This window comes from Adiantum capillus-veneris, chromosome 25 (genome assembly GCF_014529385.1).
Source record: "Adiantum capillus-veneris isolate H3 chromosome 25, ASM1452938v2, whole genome shotgun sequence".
In the NCBI taxonomy this organism is placed as follows: Eukaryota; Viridiplantae; Streptophyta; class Polypodiopsida; order Polypodiales; family Pteridaceae; genus Adiantum; species Adiantum capillus-veneris.
In genome coordinates this window covers 56,860,816-56,878,990 of record NC_140955.1, presented here as the reverse complement: position 1 = coordinate 56,878,990, position 18,175 = coordinate 56,860,816, and the positions used below count along the sequence as shown (strand labels likewise).

General features: G+C 40.2%; 1 protein-coding gene across 1 annotated transcript; it reads left to right on the top strand.

Annotated features, from left to right (window-relative positions):
* The first annotated feature begins 1 nt into the window (after position 1).
* Positions 2-2,445, top strand: LOC147424939 (uncharacterized). The gene is made up of 3 exons (XM_086500386.1): positions 2-350; positions 716-771; positions 1,933-2,445. Exons 1-3 carry the CDS (start codon positions 269-271, stop codon positions 2,044-2,046), a joined length of 252 nt encoding a protein of 83 aa, XP_086356512.1. The 5' UTR covers positions 2-268; the 3' UTR covers positions 2,047-2,445.
* Positions 2,446-18,175: the final 15,730 nt, after the last annotated feature.

The window sequence follows — 18,175 nt, the reverse complement described above, 5'->3', positions numbered from 1 at the left end:
TTGACTCCAATTTGTAGAGCTATCAGCTGGTATTGGTGAAGGCAAGGAGCCTGTGATTAAGCGCTAATTAGTTCCAGAGCAGCTAAGGAAGCGCGATAACCGCCCACTGAGCACCCATAATCGCCCACTAAGCGCACTATCACGAGCTCTTAAGCTTGTTTAAGCAGCTATTGCAGAGCACAGAAAGCGCATTAAGATAGTTAATTGGGCTAAGCAAAGAAGGAAGCGCTCAAACGCTGATTAGAAGACCCTCTTTTGGCTACGAATCATGCAGCTGCTTCCTCACTACCCACTTGAAGGCCTCATCCTAGTCTCTTGTAGCTTGCTTGCTGCGAATGGACCTGCTCATGGTAATTAGTGTTTTGCTACTCCTAATTACACAAGAAGTTTTGAACTAATTCTCGCATTGCGACTTATCTCAACATCATGAGCTTCTGTGAGGGAGGCACCGCATACCTAGCTAGGTACGATTGGGGGGGCCAGTGGGGGGGCCCGAGGGTCCCCTGCCCCCAATCGTACCTAGCTAGGTATGCGGTGCCTCTCGAGTAGAAGCTCGTGATGTTATGCACTGTATGAAAACCACTGAAAAAGACTCTGTTTTCCTACATGAGAAAATTTACAAATCTTCTTGTGTAATTATTACAAACTCAAACTCTTTATATATATGTTTCTTCTCAAACTCAAACTTAAACTTTTGCACATATAAATCTCACAGATACTCGTACCATGCACGCAGAGGCTGTCTCAATTCCTCACATCAAACTGATCAAGGTACTTCACAATCAACATTGTAGTGTTTTCTTCCTGTAGTAGGAATGCTAGTGTTTAAGCTCATCAGTGATGTAGGCCTCAATACAAAAAAAATGGTCACATTTTGCTATATTAGAAATTTTCTCATGTAGGAAAAGGGAGCCTTTTTCAATCTTTTTCATACAATGCATAACATCATGAGCTTCTCCCCGGGAGGCAGCGCATACCTAGCTAGGTACGATTGGGGGTAGGGAACCGCCGGCCCTGTGGGGACCTAGCTAGGTACAATTGGGGGTAGGGGACCACGGGCCCATCCACCGGGCTGGCGGTCCCCTATCCCCAATCGTACCTAGCTAGGTATATCGTGCCTCCCTCACAGAAGCTCATGATGTTAAGGTAAGTCAGAATTTGTCCAAAACTTCTTATGAGGGCACCAATTAGGAACACTTCTAGTTGCATCACCTACTCTTTAAACATTAGGAGCTCCTATAGAGCTCATTTCCCCCCAAGATCTGAGTTCTTTATGCGTGCTTTGGGTGCACATAAGCTAAAATTCTCTCAATCAACAGAATGCAACTAAATTAAAATGAATCAGTAGGCTCAATACAATGAGGGCTACGTACCTACTCCGAGTGTTCTCCCTAACTTTTTGGATGATAATGAAATTTAATCACACTCTCATCAGTGAGCTATTTATTATAGCTTTATTTTAGAGTTTCCATAATTTTAGAGTTTTCATAATTTCACAAGCTTATGATGTCTCCCCCCTTAAACAACCTCTCTCCCTTACATTCAAGTGATATCATGCTTAAATTATAAAATTCCCCTAACACTAACTTAGTTATGATGAGCACACAACACTTCCTTTGGACATTATCATAATAGATATACATATTCTAATTATATGACTGTGTATGGTTTGTATGAAAGAATCAAACAAGGGTTTTCTTCATACTTTGAGAAGACTATTGCTAGCTGAGTACTAGTTTGTTCTCCAGCAAACAAAAGCTTTCCTAGAATATCATCCAATTCACATGCATTGATGGATACCTTTAATAAGCTCAACGTAGAAGAAAAAGTAAGGGTGAATTTTTATAATCCAAAAAATCTTTGGAAAAGATATAATTTCTAGGTAGGTTTTTCCCTTTTCAACTAGTTATGTGCCTTTCTTTTTGGTTGTAGGACTCCATTCCCATTCATGCAACTCAATGCAAGGATATATTGGACGATTTTGGTAGAAAAGATAGTGTTTTTTTGCAACACCCTTGCATCATATATCGTATATCGCTCCTCTAGGACTATAGCCCTTTGCCAAACCAAAGGTCACCCAAAGGAGGTCAGAGAAGAAGGCTCCTTCAAGATTACAGCCCTATTGCCAACCAAAGGACAAGTTCTTCAAAAGTTGTTCATAAAAGGGGACTTCTTCAAGGCCAATAGACTAGTTGTTGGTGATTGAACCTCCTCTTCCCTTAGCTCCACATATTATTACCATCTCAAGCTGAAATAGAAAAATTTAAGCATTCCTTATTTTAATTACTTGTATTTAGGTTGTTCCAAATAGCATGACAAATCTCTTGTAGCAATGCTCATGCTCTTCATGGTTGAGTGTATGCACATTCGTGTGCCCCTATGTCCATGTATCATATGTAGGCTTATAGATCAATATTACTTATCTCTAATTGACAATGCTAACTTTAAATTGCAAGATAAGGAGGTATCATGTGACAAAATTAAGCTAGTTTCTTTGACCGTAGTGGAATTATATTAACAAAAGAGAGTGTTTCATTGAGGAAATTTCCCATGAGAAAAAAAAAGTGCTTGGTTGGAGTCTATAATAGAAACAACATAACTAGTTAGCTTGACATGCAAAATAGCTTGAAATACAGAGAGATCAAGACCGACAACAATTGAGGGCCGGATTTAGTCCCTCCTCCCAAGGAACTTTGTATTATAACTTCTCCTATTGAGAGAGACTTGTTTACGATACATTTTTTGTGATATTCAATACCCAATTGATGCCATGAGTACGGAAAGCTTTAAGCACCAAATTACACTTGGTAGGGCCTCAATCCCAAGACCTCAAACACCTTCAAAGGTGGAGATATCTAAAGAGGAGTGAGGAAAGATAAGAAACAGAAGAAGTATTCTTACAAGGAAGAAGCATTCTTCTTACATTAGTTCACTCAAAAATCATAGCATAGCATAGTAATGGAGATGCAGAAGAAGGTGAGCATGATTGTAAGCTTGACACGTACTTGCTTGGATTTGCATTTCATGGTCAAGTATTGTTGGTGTAGGCTTCTCCACTTCTCTTAGTCTTGAGAAGGATTCTTCACATTGTGTGAATGAACTTCATTGAGATGCAATAGAGAAAGAAACCCATCAAGCCCCCCTTCTTGAGCATGCTTGAAGCCTATTGGTCCTTGATGTGTGCTAGCCAATGAATTGACCACTTCATATCAAGCAAGAGGGTTAGCATTGTGACAAGTGTCCGTCATTCCTTCTTTGAGAGAGATTAATTCTTTGATTAAATAAAGCTAAATTCTTATTGTCTCTCAAGGTGGACTACCCAATGAGAATTAAGCATTCTTACGGGATTCTCAACTCTCATTGGTTCCCCTAGTAGGCTACGCAATAGGACCAAAGCTTGCTCATGGGGATCTCTATTCTTATTCTCCTCTTTCTAGAAAAAGGGATCGCCCCATGCAAGTGGGAGCACCACTTGGCCCATTTGGGACTCAGAGTAACCTTAGTACCCAATATCAAATGCTTTTAAATACCAAGAGTTGGTGTTATTCTTTCCCATTGATTTCAGGCCCAATGGACTCTAGCACCATCCTTTGGAGGATTAATGAAGCTTACCCGAAGGCTATTTAAATCTTCATTGGACTTTACCACCATACTTTGGAGGCTTAATGAAGCTTACCCTAAGGACATTTAAAGCTTCATTGGATTCACATTTCTCTTTGATAGACTATCTCTCCTCTTGGTCCCCTATTGAGATAAGTTGGGTAGCACATACTAATATTCTAACTCTTGCTCCCTTTATCTTCCCATTTTAAATACCCAATTTAATATGAGAAGATCATTTGCAAAAGTTAGGTATGATAGTTTTTATGACACTACCTTGCCCTTGAAATCATAGTCATCCTCAAGTATAAGTTAGGAAAGATAAAGAATAGTCATTAGTCCATGATTTCGTAGTGGGTAGATGATCCGTTTCTACCCCAGCAACATATTTCCAAAATGGATGACTAGTCTATTTGGTGATTGGGAGACTTAGCTGTCGCAAGCATGCCTACTCTATAGTCCATACCGAAGTAGATTTACAAGTTCTATAAGGTGCTTGGGAGACGTATTAACCACAAACATGATCATAAGCATGCATAATTTACAATTATTTTCCAAAAAAATTAGTGGAGTCATATTAGACGAAAACTTTGTACATTATATACATTTACATGTGCTTACTCAAGTGAGTCATTGTAATCCTTGACAAGCTTCATATTATCCTTAAATTGGATTCCTTGCATCCATATACCATCTTCAAAAGAATAATTCTTGAATTTAATAAGATTTTGTCGAATAATGTAACCATCTTGCAAGACCTTATCTTCATGCCGTAGGATGGACTCTGCTTGGAGTACCTCTTCCTGACCTCAAAATCTAGAGAATCTTCAGTGACGGCTTCTTGATGTGACTCTCCTTCGTAAGTCTTAAATTTAAGCTCACATGGAAGGTGTTGTGTATGAGCCAATGATTGGGCCAATTCAATTGATAAGACATCTCATTGATTGGCTTAAGAGTTTGAAAGAGGCCATAGTATCATTTTGTTATTTTAGCGTAATACTTTTGGTGTCACGTAGGATTCTTGCATGAGGTGTGCATTAAACGATATTGGGAAATTTTAGCAAGCTCCAATCATCTTGCTTGAAGGTCAAGTCTCTTCTATGCTTATTAGCAACAGCCTTCTATTTTTTCTACACTACAAGAGGTTGTGTGCTCTTGTGACGCTATTAGCGACGGAAATACACTGGGTTTTTATAACCCCCGGCGTCGCTAAAACCGTCGCTACGAGCGTCGCTACGAGCGTCGCTATATAGAGACGCTCATAGCGACGGTTATAGCGACGTTTACACTGAAGACTATAGCGACGCTCATAGGGACGCTACAGAGCCATAAATAGCGACGCCCGAGAGAATTTTTTTTTGGTGGCAGGGCATTGAATGCCCTACCACCCATCAACCATATTGTACTTGATTCACTTTTAAAAAAAAGTGCAAGGGTAGATAATAGACCCAAAATAGTCACCCACAAGACGCATTGTTTGCAAAATTGACAATTGTACACATCATAGGCAAAATGAATTGATTGGCAAATGTAATAATGACAATTGTACAACATCATAGGCATAAAGAATTGATTGGCAAAAGGAACTGCGGTGACAAATGTAATAATATACATGGTTCAAAAAGACGTATAAAATCCGTCTCATGATACATAAGCTATGAGAAACCCTAAACTAATGCTATCTAGCTACGGCTAAACTGACGTCGTCTAGTCAGACGTCTCATCGCGTCCAAGCGGCGTATCTGTCGGATTCTGCAAAAAAAGACAATAAAACAGCTTTCAGTAAGTATAAACATATAATGACATTTATAAAACAATACAAAAAATAAAAAAGAGTAAACCCTAATACTAACCATGCCGCCGCGAGAACTGAGAATGTCCATCAGGGCGTTTAAGCCCTTCCTGCCTGCGTACTCGCGCTCGTACGGTGTGGGATCACGTCCTGTCATCGACCACTGTCAAAACATACAAAGATTTCATTATGTTAGAATTAAAAAACTCATAAATCCTAAACTATCGAACATAAAGAGCAATGTGAAAACACTTACAAAATCGGCCTCAAATGATGCCCATCCACCGCTCCCCAAGTGGTGCGAGCTCCCTGCCTCTACTCGCGCTCTGGCTGCATCCTTTTGTTGCTTCCACTTGTCGGGATTCTCGTGCGCTGCTTTCTTCGCATTCTTTCAATCTTCTGTGGCCAGCCAATTTGGCCTGTTCCACCCATTCTTGATTGCTTTTTGCACTTCGGAACGCTTGTGTTTGCAGTATTCGCGCATTCGAATCTTCATCAGGTCTTCATTGAAGCGCTGATCCCGTGTTGGAACGGGAAACTCATCATGAAGTATGCTGATGACTCTGTTTTTTAAATCACTTGGTACTTCACTCCATTTGTTTAGTATGTAGTATCTAAACAGCTGAGAGCAAAGACCATGCATGCGCGAGATCACCTTCTTGCCGTCATCATCCATGATGGTGCCGCCGCTGAAGTTGATGGAGTAAGACAAGCCCTCTGGCCGGTGACGCGTGAACCTGGGTGTCCCGGCAGGGGTCTCTAGCGGCGTGTCGATGGGGGTACAGACGTCAGGTGTCTCCACCAGTGTCTGGGCCCCGAAGCGAGGAGTGTCGAGTGGAGTGGCTCCTGGCGGAGTAGGTAGAGGTGTGTAGCTTCTAGGAACAGTCAGCCGTGCAAAACCTAACGTAGATGGCGATGCTGTGGCTGGTGTCGGGGCGGGCAAAGAAGGGGAGGGTAAAGAGCCTCGTCGAACACAACAACCGCCACCGCCACCACTAGAGCGCCGGTGTCTAGACGAGTGTGAAGCTCGTCTCGTCGACGCCGAAGCTTCGGAGCTCGCCGAATGCTCCAAAAGAGAGGGAGATGCGGATGGAGTAGGAACGCGCGATGATGCGCCAGAGCGATGACGCTCCACGTACCACTATCTCTGCTGCGGTGACAAAGAAGAAAGAAACTCCTCATCATCCATACCTGCATTAAACACACGAATATTTAAACTTAATATTGAATGAATAGAGTAGACAATGACGCAAAGACCATTAAATACAATGACGTAATGACGCATATAAATACAATGATGCAATGAATTGAGTGATAGAAGAGGCAAGTCCAAAACTCAGAATTTTCAATCAAAAGATGTGAGCGCGAGTAGAAAAGAGCGTTATACACCATGGAAGGTACTTAGAGAGCCAGAGCTTTTACAACACGGAGCAAAATTGTTCAATACAATATTTGTGGCTTTAAGAGATCTCTCTCTCATCCTCGCATAACTCAGCATAACTTCCTATATCTATATAGAGCTCTCCGTTTAAACACATATCCTCTGTTTCATTTTGTAGCTCCTCTGCATGCACCCCATATAGAGTAGTAGCATCTTGATGCTCGTCTGGCACCACCGTAGCGGCTTCTGATTGAGCATCTTCTCTGATCTCCTCCATTGATGCCGTTGTGATTGGCACATGGTAGCCTTCATACGTCCTTGCACTACGAGGGGCTACCTCTATGACGTACCACCAGTTTGATGTAGACTTTGTAGGATGAAATATTACCTGCCAGAGCCACATAACTTACATGAGAGCTTTCAAGCACATAACTTGTAAAAGGGGGATGTTAACTATTTACATACTTACTTGTTCACAATGCTCGGGTAGTACGAAAGTGTCTCTTAGTTCAGTCCATTTTTTAGTAGAATCCACCTCAAGAAAACCAGACTCTCCTCTACGCACAGTAGCGTTGCGACCCTCAATGATTATCTTGAACCATTGCACGTCGAACAAGTCGACAAAAAATACTCTGTAATCGATCCTCAAAATCTCTTGCAGCGTGCTGAAGTAAGTGAGTTCCGCCACCACAGGATCTGCATCAGAGGAACGTCATCGACTAGACTGTTCAAATTTTGCCATGATTCCACAATCTTGAGTAAAACGCTTTTTGTCGATTCGTTCCACCCTAAAATGTTGACCTTTACACCATGCTGCTGTGTATGACTTATACTACAACGAACAAAGATTATGAGTGGCCGTTCAAACATTTATAAATAAAGTCACATGCTAGTCATACATTGCAAACTTACCTTGGTTGCGCAACCCCGAGAGTACTCCCACTCTTCCTCAGTCACTTCGTCATCGCATTGTTGTGCGCTTTTCAATTGGTTGTGCAACCATCTTAAGCTCATGAAGGTTGGTAGGCTCTCCAGAACCGTTGGATAGTGCATCGATGGTCGTCTTCCCCGTCTCCACTCGATTCGTGCCCTTTGTCGCTCTTGCTTTGCATCCTCATATTGTGAAATCCACTTTTGCATCACTGGATTGTGAAGCATGCAAAATCGGTTGATTTTAGCCTCTAGATCTTCCATCATCTTCTTCTCAACACCGAGATTGCACATGACAATCCCAGATATGCGCTCATCATCTATGGTTCGCCATAGCGTGTCCCGGGCTTTATCAAATCCGTCTAGCCACTCTCCAATGTACACTAAGGACTCTGATACCAACCAACCTTCTGCCATGCTACCCTCCGGACGTGCCTTTTGACGCACATATCCCTTAAGCGTTTTCATGAAACGTTCTAAGAAGAACATCCATCTGGAATGAACTGTGCCAGCTATTTCCACCTCATCAACTATGTGAACAAGAAGATGCACCTGAATGGTTAGCATTGTAGTAGGAAAATGTTTCTCAAACATGCACACAAGCTCCGCAGCATTTAGTTTGGCGAATGGTATGGAGTCTACGTTGATCTCCTTTTGTGAGATCCATTGCACCAGCTTTGCAAGTTTGTAGATTGTGTTACGAATGTCGAGAGACAAACATCCCTCAACCGGTAAAATAAACTGTAAAGTATGTGCAGCAATGATATTAAAGTCCACATTTTATGCAATGATATTAAAGTCCACTATGAACGTACCTGACACATTTTATGCCAATCGTGTGACTTCAAACCGGTAAGCTTTCCTTCTTTAGTAAAACACGTTCGGAGCGAGTGCATTACGCCCGTGGGGGTCCGCAAAGATCGAATGGTCTCTTTTACTTTGCGTTCTTGGGCTCCTGTGAAAATCCATGGTGCTTTAGGGAGTTTTATCGATCCATCAGACGCTGTTTGCGGCCAATATTGCTCCATACGATCCACATTTCTAAGGTCAACTCTGGCTCCCAAAGTATCTTTCTTGCCGGTCAGATGGTCCCATAGTAGATTACCCACATTCTTGAATATGTGCATTGGATCGAGCAAGTGATTGATCATGAGTCGGGGCTAGTATGGTAACTCGTACCATAGAGATAGTCTCTTCATCCCTGGAGGCAATCCGTCATCGCACATCTCCTTCTTCTCTAACCATGCTTGTGCAGACATCCTTGGTGGCTCTCTTCCCAAAAAGCTGTCGCGTAACACATAATTCTCTGGAAGATATGCTTGATGACCTTCGTAGATTTGCTTCTTCAGTGAGGGTGCCCTATGTGCATTCAGTCTAGGTCCACATGTGACACATGCTCTGTATCCGCTTGTTTGAAGCCCTACATGTATACACATGATAATAGATCAACTATGGGAAAAAACAAGATTTACAGTGTCTGAGTGAGGAGTGTCAATAGATCACCTGATCATTCTGTTAGCCCGGGATAGTCATGCATGGTCCACATTAGAATGCCTCTGATCAAAGCATTCCGCCGTCCTGTGTGTCGGCTTATATCCACCACCTCTATGCCAATCCACAATTTTTGTAGCTCTTCCAATAGTGGACGAAGATACACATCCATATTCCCCACTTTATATCGCCCTGGCACAATCAAGCTTAGCCATAGGTGCCCCTTCTTCGTAGTCAACCACGGGGGAATGTTGTAGTTGACGATGACAACGGGCCATACACTGTAAGATGTTGATCTTTGACCAAATGGATTTACGCCATCCATAGCTAGGCCTAAGCGCAAATTTTGAGCTTCCCTGGCAAAATCCGACCATGTTCCATCTATATGTTTCCAGGCTGCGCAATCTGCAGGAATTCGTAGCACACCATCCGAAGATTTATTCTCCTCATGCCATGATGCTAGGGCGGCCATGGACTTACATTTGGAGAAATGCTTGATGCGAGGAAGCAGAGGAAAATGTCGCAAAACCTTTTGTGGAATTTTTGTCCCGTGGAGATCTACTCGATATCTTTCGGAATCACATTTCAGACACTTCTCCATGTCTATGTATTCCCCTCTGAAAAGAATGCAGTCATTAGGACAAGCGTGGATAGAATTGTAATCCATCCCCAAGTTTCGCAAAATCTTTCTTGCTTCATCTCGGGAATCTGGCATCACATTGTCAGCTGGTAGTATGTGCTCTTTCAGCAATCTACACAACATAAAAATATGATACAGTCGTGTAAAAATCTATCAGATCATTATACATTTAGAGTTTTATTAAAGTAAACTAATTGTAATAGATCACCTGAAAAGCGTTGTGACACTAGTGTCACTCCATCCAAACTTTGCCTGCATGTTGAGAAGAACCAGGAGTGCTTTCAATCTAGACATACGTGCTCCATTATACAATGGCGTATCGGCTTCACTTTTCATATCATCATAGATAAGCCTTTCTAAATCCATGATCGTCTCGATCATTTCATCAATCTCGGGCTCAAACATTGCCTCGTTGGGAATGTGCTCTGCATGATCATCCCTTGAGCTGTCAGAGGCTACATCTTGTGGCCTCACATATGCTGCTTGACCAAAGCGCCTGCAAACACGTCTATTGGGTTGCAAGATTGTTGCTTGTTGGCCAGCGTCAGAGTCCGACGAGTTATAATTGGCAACAACTCAATCTATAATAGATGGATCGAACTCGCCAAATTTGCGAACATGCTGCAAAGAAACACGTCTTGTCCGTCGCACAGCATGCTTGCATTGATTACAAGGACATAAGACCCTCGTTGAGAGATAGGTGTTTCGGTTGGACGGTCCCACATCCTCGTCACTACTCATAATGAGGATAAAAAACTTATAACCTGGACAACAAATTTAATATTCTATTGGCATTCTTCATCTTATCTCTCTCTCTCTCTCTCTCTCTCTCTCTCTCTCTCTCTCTCTCTCTCTCTCTCTCTCTCTCTCTTTACCTCACATTCTCTAGTCATGTCCAATCCCCGCACACCTCGGTCTAGAGGTGCATGGAGATCAGAACCACCGGGTTATAATCTCGTCTTTATTGGTCAATACCTATATTTGTGGGTACAAGAAATCTACACACCCACGTCTACATGATACTGCATGTAGTGGACAAAACCCCTTTGCCTCTTCTCTAGCTGTAGCACTTCACAGCATCTTAACATCTTTTCACAGTAGATCTTTTCACTGTTCGTCTAACTCTAAACCCTAAACCGTAAGTAATTCTTGCGTGTACTCGATCTAACGTAAATAAGCGTAAATCTAAATAAACGTAAATCTAACTAAAAATAAACCTAAATCTAATTTAACGTAAGTCTACATCTAACCTAATCTTTAACGTCTTTTGGGATAGTTTCCTACGACGTTAAAACTCTCTTCTTCTTGTGTGTGTGTGTGTGTGTGTGTGGGTAAACCTAAATAAACCTAAGTCTAATCTAATATAACATAAATCTAAATCTAACGTAAATTATGTTATATTAAAAACAAAGAACTAAACTAACAGGGATTATAAGAACCTTAAAACTGATTTAACACATAATTTTTCACATAACTCGGCAAGAGTTGGCATTCTCATCACTAAAGATGTGAGAGTTAACTTCCGGCGGTGACGATGCCTCATCTCCATCCACATCTGACGACAGCAATTGGCCCTTTAGACCGTTCTTGCTCTTGTTACTAACTTTGAAGCTGCTGTTGAATGACTAGAGGTTTTCTAGATGGTCATTGTGTCGGGGATGTAGTGACTCTTGCCGCCCTGAAGATCCACCTTCTTCCCTATCTTCTGAAGACATTTCACCAGTACTTTTGGATCGACGGAGCCCACCATGAGTGAAGGCAGCAATACCCTATATTCCATTGAGGGCCCTCTTCACCCGCTTCATGCAGGCATCGCAGTCTATGGAGACCTAAATCTAATCTAATATAACGTAAATCTAAATCTAGCGTAAATAAACGTAAATCTAGTTAAAAATAAACCTAAATCTAATTTAATGTAAGTTTACATATAACCTAATCTTTAACGTCTTTTAAGATAGTTTCCTACGACGTTATAACTCTCTTCTTCTTGTGTGTGTGCGCGTGTGTGGATGTGTGTGCCAATAAAAAGAGATAAATGGTATAACCTTTCTATCACCCATGCCAAGTATGATAGATTGATTATGCCATTTCCCTCTTGAATAATAGGTCTTGAGTTCAACTCCTGGTCGGCTAGATCTTTAGGTCTTTTAATTTTAATTAGTTTCCTACGACGTTAAATTAGTTTCTCTCTCTTTCTCTCTCAATGCGTGTGCGTTTTTTTTGGATCGTATGCATGTTTTCTCTCTCTTTTCCTCTCTCAATGTGTGCGTTTTTTGTTTATGCATGTTCTCTCTCTCTTTTCCTCTCTCAATGCATGCGTTTTTTGTTTATGCATGCTCTCTCTCTCTTTTCCTCTCTCAATGTGTGTGTGCATTCTTTGTTTATGTATGTGTGTGTGCGTTTTTGTTTTTGTTTGTACTCTCTCTCTCTCTCTCTCTCTCTCTCTCTCTCTCTCTCTCAAAAACACTATGTGTGTGTGTGTATGTGTGTGTGTCAGAGAGAGAGAGAGGGAGAGAGAAAGAGGGGAAGGGAACATGAGAATGAGGAGAGGGAAGGAGCTCTCCTTCCTCTCCTCGTGTGTGTGTGGAGAAGAAAAAGAGAGAGAGAGAGAGAGAGAGAGAGAGAGAGAGGGAGAGAGTTACCTGCTCCTTGCTTGAGGGCGCCGAAAAACTCAGATCTGAGATCTGAGTTTTTGGGCGCGCTCGGTTATTTTTTTAGCCCAGCCGGCGTCGCTATGAGCGTCGCAAATTTCTTTGTAAATTTGCGACGCTCATAGCGACGTCGGGAATTTTTTTTTTGAGCGTCGCTGTGTGAGCGTCGCTAATATGAATAGCCTCTTGTAGTGCTAAGAGATAAATTTAGCTTCCCATGTACTTTGCGTAGAAAGGGGGCTTTTGGATCTTCGCTCAATGACCTCAAATTGTGCTTCTCCCATAGAAATATGTACAGTGTTATTGTATGCATACTCTACAAGAGGTAGGTACTTCTCCCATTGAGAACATTGATCTACTTCTATAACATAGGCTTTAGTAGATCACGGATTGTGGAGTTGGATATTTTACTTTGTCAATCCGTTTGTGCATAATAGATGGAAGAGGAATTTTTATCTTGTACCTGAATTTTCAAAGCGCACCTTCCAAAAATTACTCGCCATTCAAGGATCTCTATCTAGCACAATGGATGTAGGCAATCCATGGCACTTAAAAATTTGTGATATGAAGAGGGTTTCCATTTGATGGTCCTTAATAGTCTTTTGGACAGGTATGAAATGAGCTTGCTTTCTATGCTTGTCAACTATAGTCCATATTCCCATATTCCCATATTCCCATGGATAGACTTGGACAATCTAAAGATAAAATCCGTGGATACTCCCATGGTTAATCAGGGATTGGCAATGGATAAAGTAATATAGGTTACTTCCCTCGATCATATTTGGTCTTTTGGCATATCATGCACTTTGAATATCATGCACTTTCATGGTAAGACAATAGAAGTATGTTTCTACTCCTTGTAGAGTAGATTGAATATCTCTATGTCCCGCATAAGGAGGAGCATGATATTCATAATTAAATTTCCCACGAAGTGAATGAGTAACACATAGCCTATTTACATAGAGAAGATAACCATCTTTCAAGGTAAATGGTTTTTCTTTCTTCCCTAACACAAGGGAAAAGATTACATCTTTAAAATTTGGATCAGTAGCATACTCATTTATCATAGAAGATAGATCATTGTGAGTTGCTATTATCACAACATTTACCTTTAGCCGTTGTGAAATCGGCTACTCGGTTGTGCTTGCCTGCAATGTGAGAAACATGAAAATTGAATTACAAAAGAAAATTTTCCCACCTCATTGCTTTATCGGAAAGATTGGTTTGGATCATGAAGTATTTGAGGCTTTGGTGATCTATATGTAGAATAAATGGAGTCCTAGGAGATAATAATTCCATGTTTCTAGGGCATGTACGAGAGCTAATAGCTCTTTCTCATAAATTCCCAATGTTCGCTCATTGAAATTCAATCTCCTACTCTCATATGCTATGGCATACCCTTCTTGAAGCAAAATTGTCACCACATGCATGCATCGCATTGGACCTCAAAGGGCTTTGTGAGTTTGATAAAATAAGCACATATTGAGAGATAAGCTTTCGTGTAAGCGCCTCAAAAGCTTCTTGCCCCTTGCCAATCCATGCATACTTAACGTTTTTTTTTTGGTTACGGCTATTAATGAGACTTTTTCTATAAAGCGCCTATAGTATACACACATACCAATAAAGCTTCGTATTACTCATGTACATTCCTTGGTTTATGCCATTCTTTAATTACTTCCAACTTTGGATCCATACGGATACCAAATTGTGAGATAATATGACCCACATATTGAATTTCTTGCAAGAAAAAATCACTTTTCTTTTGATTAATGAAAATCTTATTATCTCTAAAAGCCTGGAATATTATCTAGAGGTGCTTCTTGGGCTTCTCAAGAGATTGGGAGTAGATGTTTATATTGTCAAAAAATTACCTAGAGGTGTTTCTTGTGCTTCTCAACAGATTTGGAGTAGATGATTATATTGTCAAAAAATACTCCATTAAATTTTTGATATGGCCAAAGGATTTTCTCCCTCATGCAATTAAAAGTGGCTAGAGAGTTTTCAAGACATGAAGATGTTTATAAAGACCAAATGTAGCGGAAAGTGGTCTTTAAAATATCTGCATTGACTATCCTTATTTGATGATAGTCACTTTTAAGGGCAATCCTACTGAAGCAGGTAGACCCTTGCTTCTTATCGAATAGATTTTCTACCCGAGACAAGAGAAATCTGTTCTTAATTGTGATTCCATTTAGGGCACTATAGTCTATGGGTGAAAGCATGTTAACCTGTCATGCTTTTTCATGTCCCGGACAATGCTAACTAGCACAATTTTGACATATGCTAGCTAGTACAATAACTTGAGCTACATCTCAAAGATCTATGACATATGATATATCAATAGAAAGCACTTGAAACAAGGAATCCAAACAACCTCCGACAAATTTTGATATTATTTGTAAGAAATTTACCGGACGCCCAACTTTTTGAAGATGTGCTAACTTGAAACTGCTAACTAGCACAAAAAGCACGATAGGTTAACATGCTTTCACCCCTATGCACATGTGATAAGTACCACCATTTTTTGCACTTATAGAACTGGCAAGAAAAATGGGGATAAACTAGGCCTTACCATCCCTTTTTCTACCAATTCATTCACTTGTCCCTCCTCTTGTTGAGCTTGAGAGACTCTATGAGGACGCTTATTGGTTGGGAGGTGAAAATTCCTGGTAGAATCCCTATGGCATGGTCGTCATCCACTTGTTTTTGAGGTGATTCTCTAGGGATGTCATCAAAGAAAAAATCTTGGAATTAATTAATGAAATTAGATAGCTCTAAATCATCTTGATTTCCATCATTGTTATTTGGTAAAACAATAGTGTCATTCATTGACTCTCCCTAACAAAAAAATCATGTACGTAGAACTCAAACTTTTCATTGACTTGCCAAAAGAATGTGTATGTACAAGGGGTTTGGTGTTACTTATCTCACTTTCATCTATCTATCTATCTATATATATATATATATATATATAACCCTCTATACTTAAAGTAGATTTTTCTCTCAGGTAACCTCATAGGGACAGTCATGCAATTAAACCATGGTGCCCCTAGAATTACATCTTCATGTTTGAGAGGAAAGAAGTCTTCTTTGTCCACATAGCTTTGGACATGGAGTCTCAATCCCCGTCACTTGAAATCCCCATATGCTTTCAAAGTATCCCCCATTTCATAATCTTGTTTCCCTAACTTGGTGGCTAGTGCAATTGATATGAGATTATGAGTTGAGCCAGGATCAATGAGGATAAAAGAATCATGTTCTCTCCTTTCCCTAAGCATAGGAAAGTGATGACCCTTTGCAATGGCCTCCTCTTTTGGAGCTTCAATCATAGATGCTCTACGTGGCTCATTGTGTACATTTCTTTGTGGGCAAGACTGGTATACATGTCCTTGCTACCCACACTAAAAACATTTGTTATACTTACCATAACGCTTTATCTTTTTGGGTGAAAGTTTATTTGGACCTTTCTAAACACCTTTGTCCTTTTCTTAGTTGTTGTTATGGTTGTTAGGGTTGCCTTTGGAATAATTTTATGTATTATTCTTCCCCTTTGGCTCGTTTTTTTCCCTCAATTTCTGTGGGCTTCAAGTTCTTCTTAGACCCTTGTTGGAAATTAATTCTTGAAGAAACCATGATTTTTGAGAATCGACATATTCATTCATGTCTTTGGTTAGTCCGGCACAAAACTATTGCTTTTGCTCTCCAAAGCCTATCTTTATGTCGACAGTTTCTTTGAGATGTAGGTTCCAAAACTTGTTTTTATATTTGTGTATAGACTCATATGGAGACACCTTCAATCTTTTCCATTTGGTGAGAACTTTATCTTTGGTGTCACATGAAAGAAACCGCTTTATAATGGAAGCTCTTAAGAATCTCCATGTCTTTGAAATTCCTAGCACATAGACTAGCCCACCATTACCTGGCGGACTTCTGAAAGTCCATGACATCATGTCATAGATTAGAAGATTCCGTAAAGCCCTCATTTCCAAAGGCCGCATCAAATTGAAAGCTCTTGTGCATGTAAACCCCTTAGCCTGGGTATAGAAGGCAGCTTTGTACATGAGTTTTACATGTACAAGGGTTCTACATGGGTTTAGCCCTTGTACATATAAAACCCTTAGCCTAGGTATAGAAGGCAACTTTGTAAGGTTTTGAAACAAGTTCTACTATCGATAATAGGAGATAAGAATTCTTTGTACGTTGTGATCTCCCTCTTTCTGTCAATATTTCATCTCTTTTCACCATACCACACGGTTACCATATCAACAAGCCAAGAGCATTATCACGTTAGCCTGAAGGATCTCTATGCATCGATAGAATTTTGTGAGATCGAAGCATCGACTCGTGATGTTCCAAGTAACAAATATCATCATTCGAGTTTTGTTTTGAGATTCCGTCAGTTGTATGTGAATACTAGCGCTTAGGACCATCTAGTAGGTGTACCCGGCACCAGATTCGATGACTTGTAATTTCACTGCTAGAGAAAATTGTGATTTTTGTAAGTGTGCAGATTTTAGGTTTTTTGGTTCAAAAGTGTTTCAAACCTAGTAAAGAATGTGCTTGCAGTTTGGTATTGATCGGAGTTGATTTGCTATTGGTTTTACATGTGGATGTGTGATTGGATCAGAGAGGTAGAGACCAAATTTTTCACAGTTAGAGAGTTCATAGATCGTTTCCACATAGTGTATTGTGTTCAAGCAAGAGATTGACAACCTCTTGGAATGCAATCCATTGCCTAGTCTAGTCTTGGTACCGTCTCTTTGAGAGATGTGACAGAGTTGTAAAAGTCCCCGCTAAGACATTGGCATCATTTCTAGGGATTAAGTACCTAGACTAGTGTGAACACAGTCAAGTCCAATAGAATTACCTTAGATAGACTGGTTAGATAGAGTAGAGTAGAAGTGGAGATCGAGGCATCCTTGGTCTTTCTGTTCTTAGTGTGGTGAGTTTCTCGCCATAAGAGTAGTTCGAAGATAGAGTAAAGTGTCGAGAATAGTTTTAGAGCTTGGTGTGTGGCTTTGTTTGCTTTTGGAGCAATAAAGTTTGCACTATGCTGAAAAAATGCAAGAAAAGAGTAGCCTTCAGAGCTTTTGTAGTAAGTTTTTGGTTTGAGCGTCCTTTTCTCTTGTTTTCGGAGTAGGGTAAGTAGATGCATCTTTGGGATGAGGTTTTATCCGCATTTTGACTAATTTTTTGTGTTAGCATGTGATTCAAATAAAAAATAGTAAAAGGAGTGAGGGAAATTGATTTGTTGTGACACATTAGACCTAAAGTGATAGCAAGAACATGTGAAAAAGTGAAATTTAGAAAAAATTGTGATTCTGCTAGCTAACTCACAAGAGAAAATCGTGATTTTTTCTTAACTACTTGTGTTAAACAATTTTTTTTTTCCAAATACTTAGATCAATGGTAGGTATTGATGCAAGAATAATCCCTATCAAGTCAAAACTGAAAAAAATTGTTAGGAGTAGAGGAAAAAAATCATAATTTTTTCCTTGCTAACTAAAAGAAAAATAATTTTTTTCCAAGTTTTGGACCATAGAGTGATCTTGATATAAGGATCACACTCATCAATAAAAAAAAAATGAAATTGGGCACATAAGGTTAGATCAACCCTAGTTAGAATGTGCTAAAAAATGCTAAAATTGGCTTGGAACACTCAAAAGAGGTCAAAATTGAACCAAAATTTG

What these genes read in the sequence shown, in the direction of transcription:
- LOC147424939 (XM_086500386.1), top strand. Translation starts at nt 269, where the DNA reads ATGCAGCTGCTTCCTCACTACCCACTTGAAGGCCTCATCCTAGTCTCT. An exon ending in TGCGAATGGACCTGCTCATG is followed by an intron (nt 351 to 715) that starts GTAATTAGTGTT and finishes TAAATCTCACAG; the next exon opens with ATACTCGTACCATGCACGCA. An exon ending in CTCACATCAAACTGATCAAG is followed by an intron (nt 772 to 1,932) that starts GTACTTCACAAT and finishes TTTTGGTTGTAG; the next exon opens with GACTCCATTCCCATTCATGC.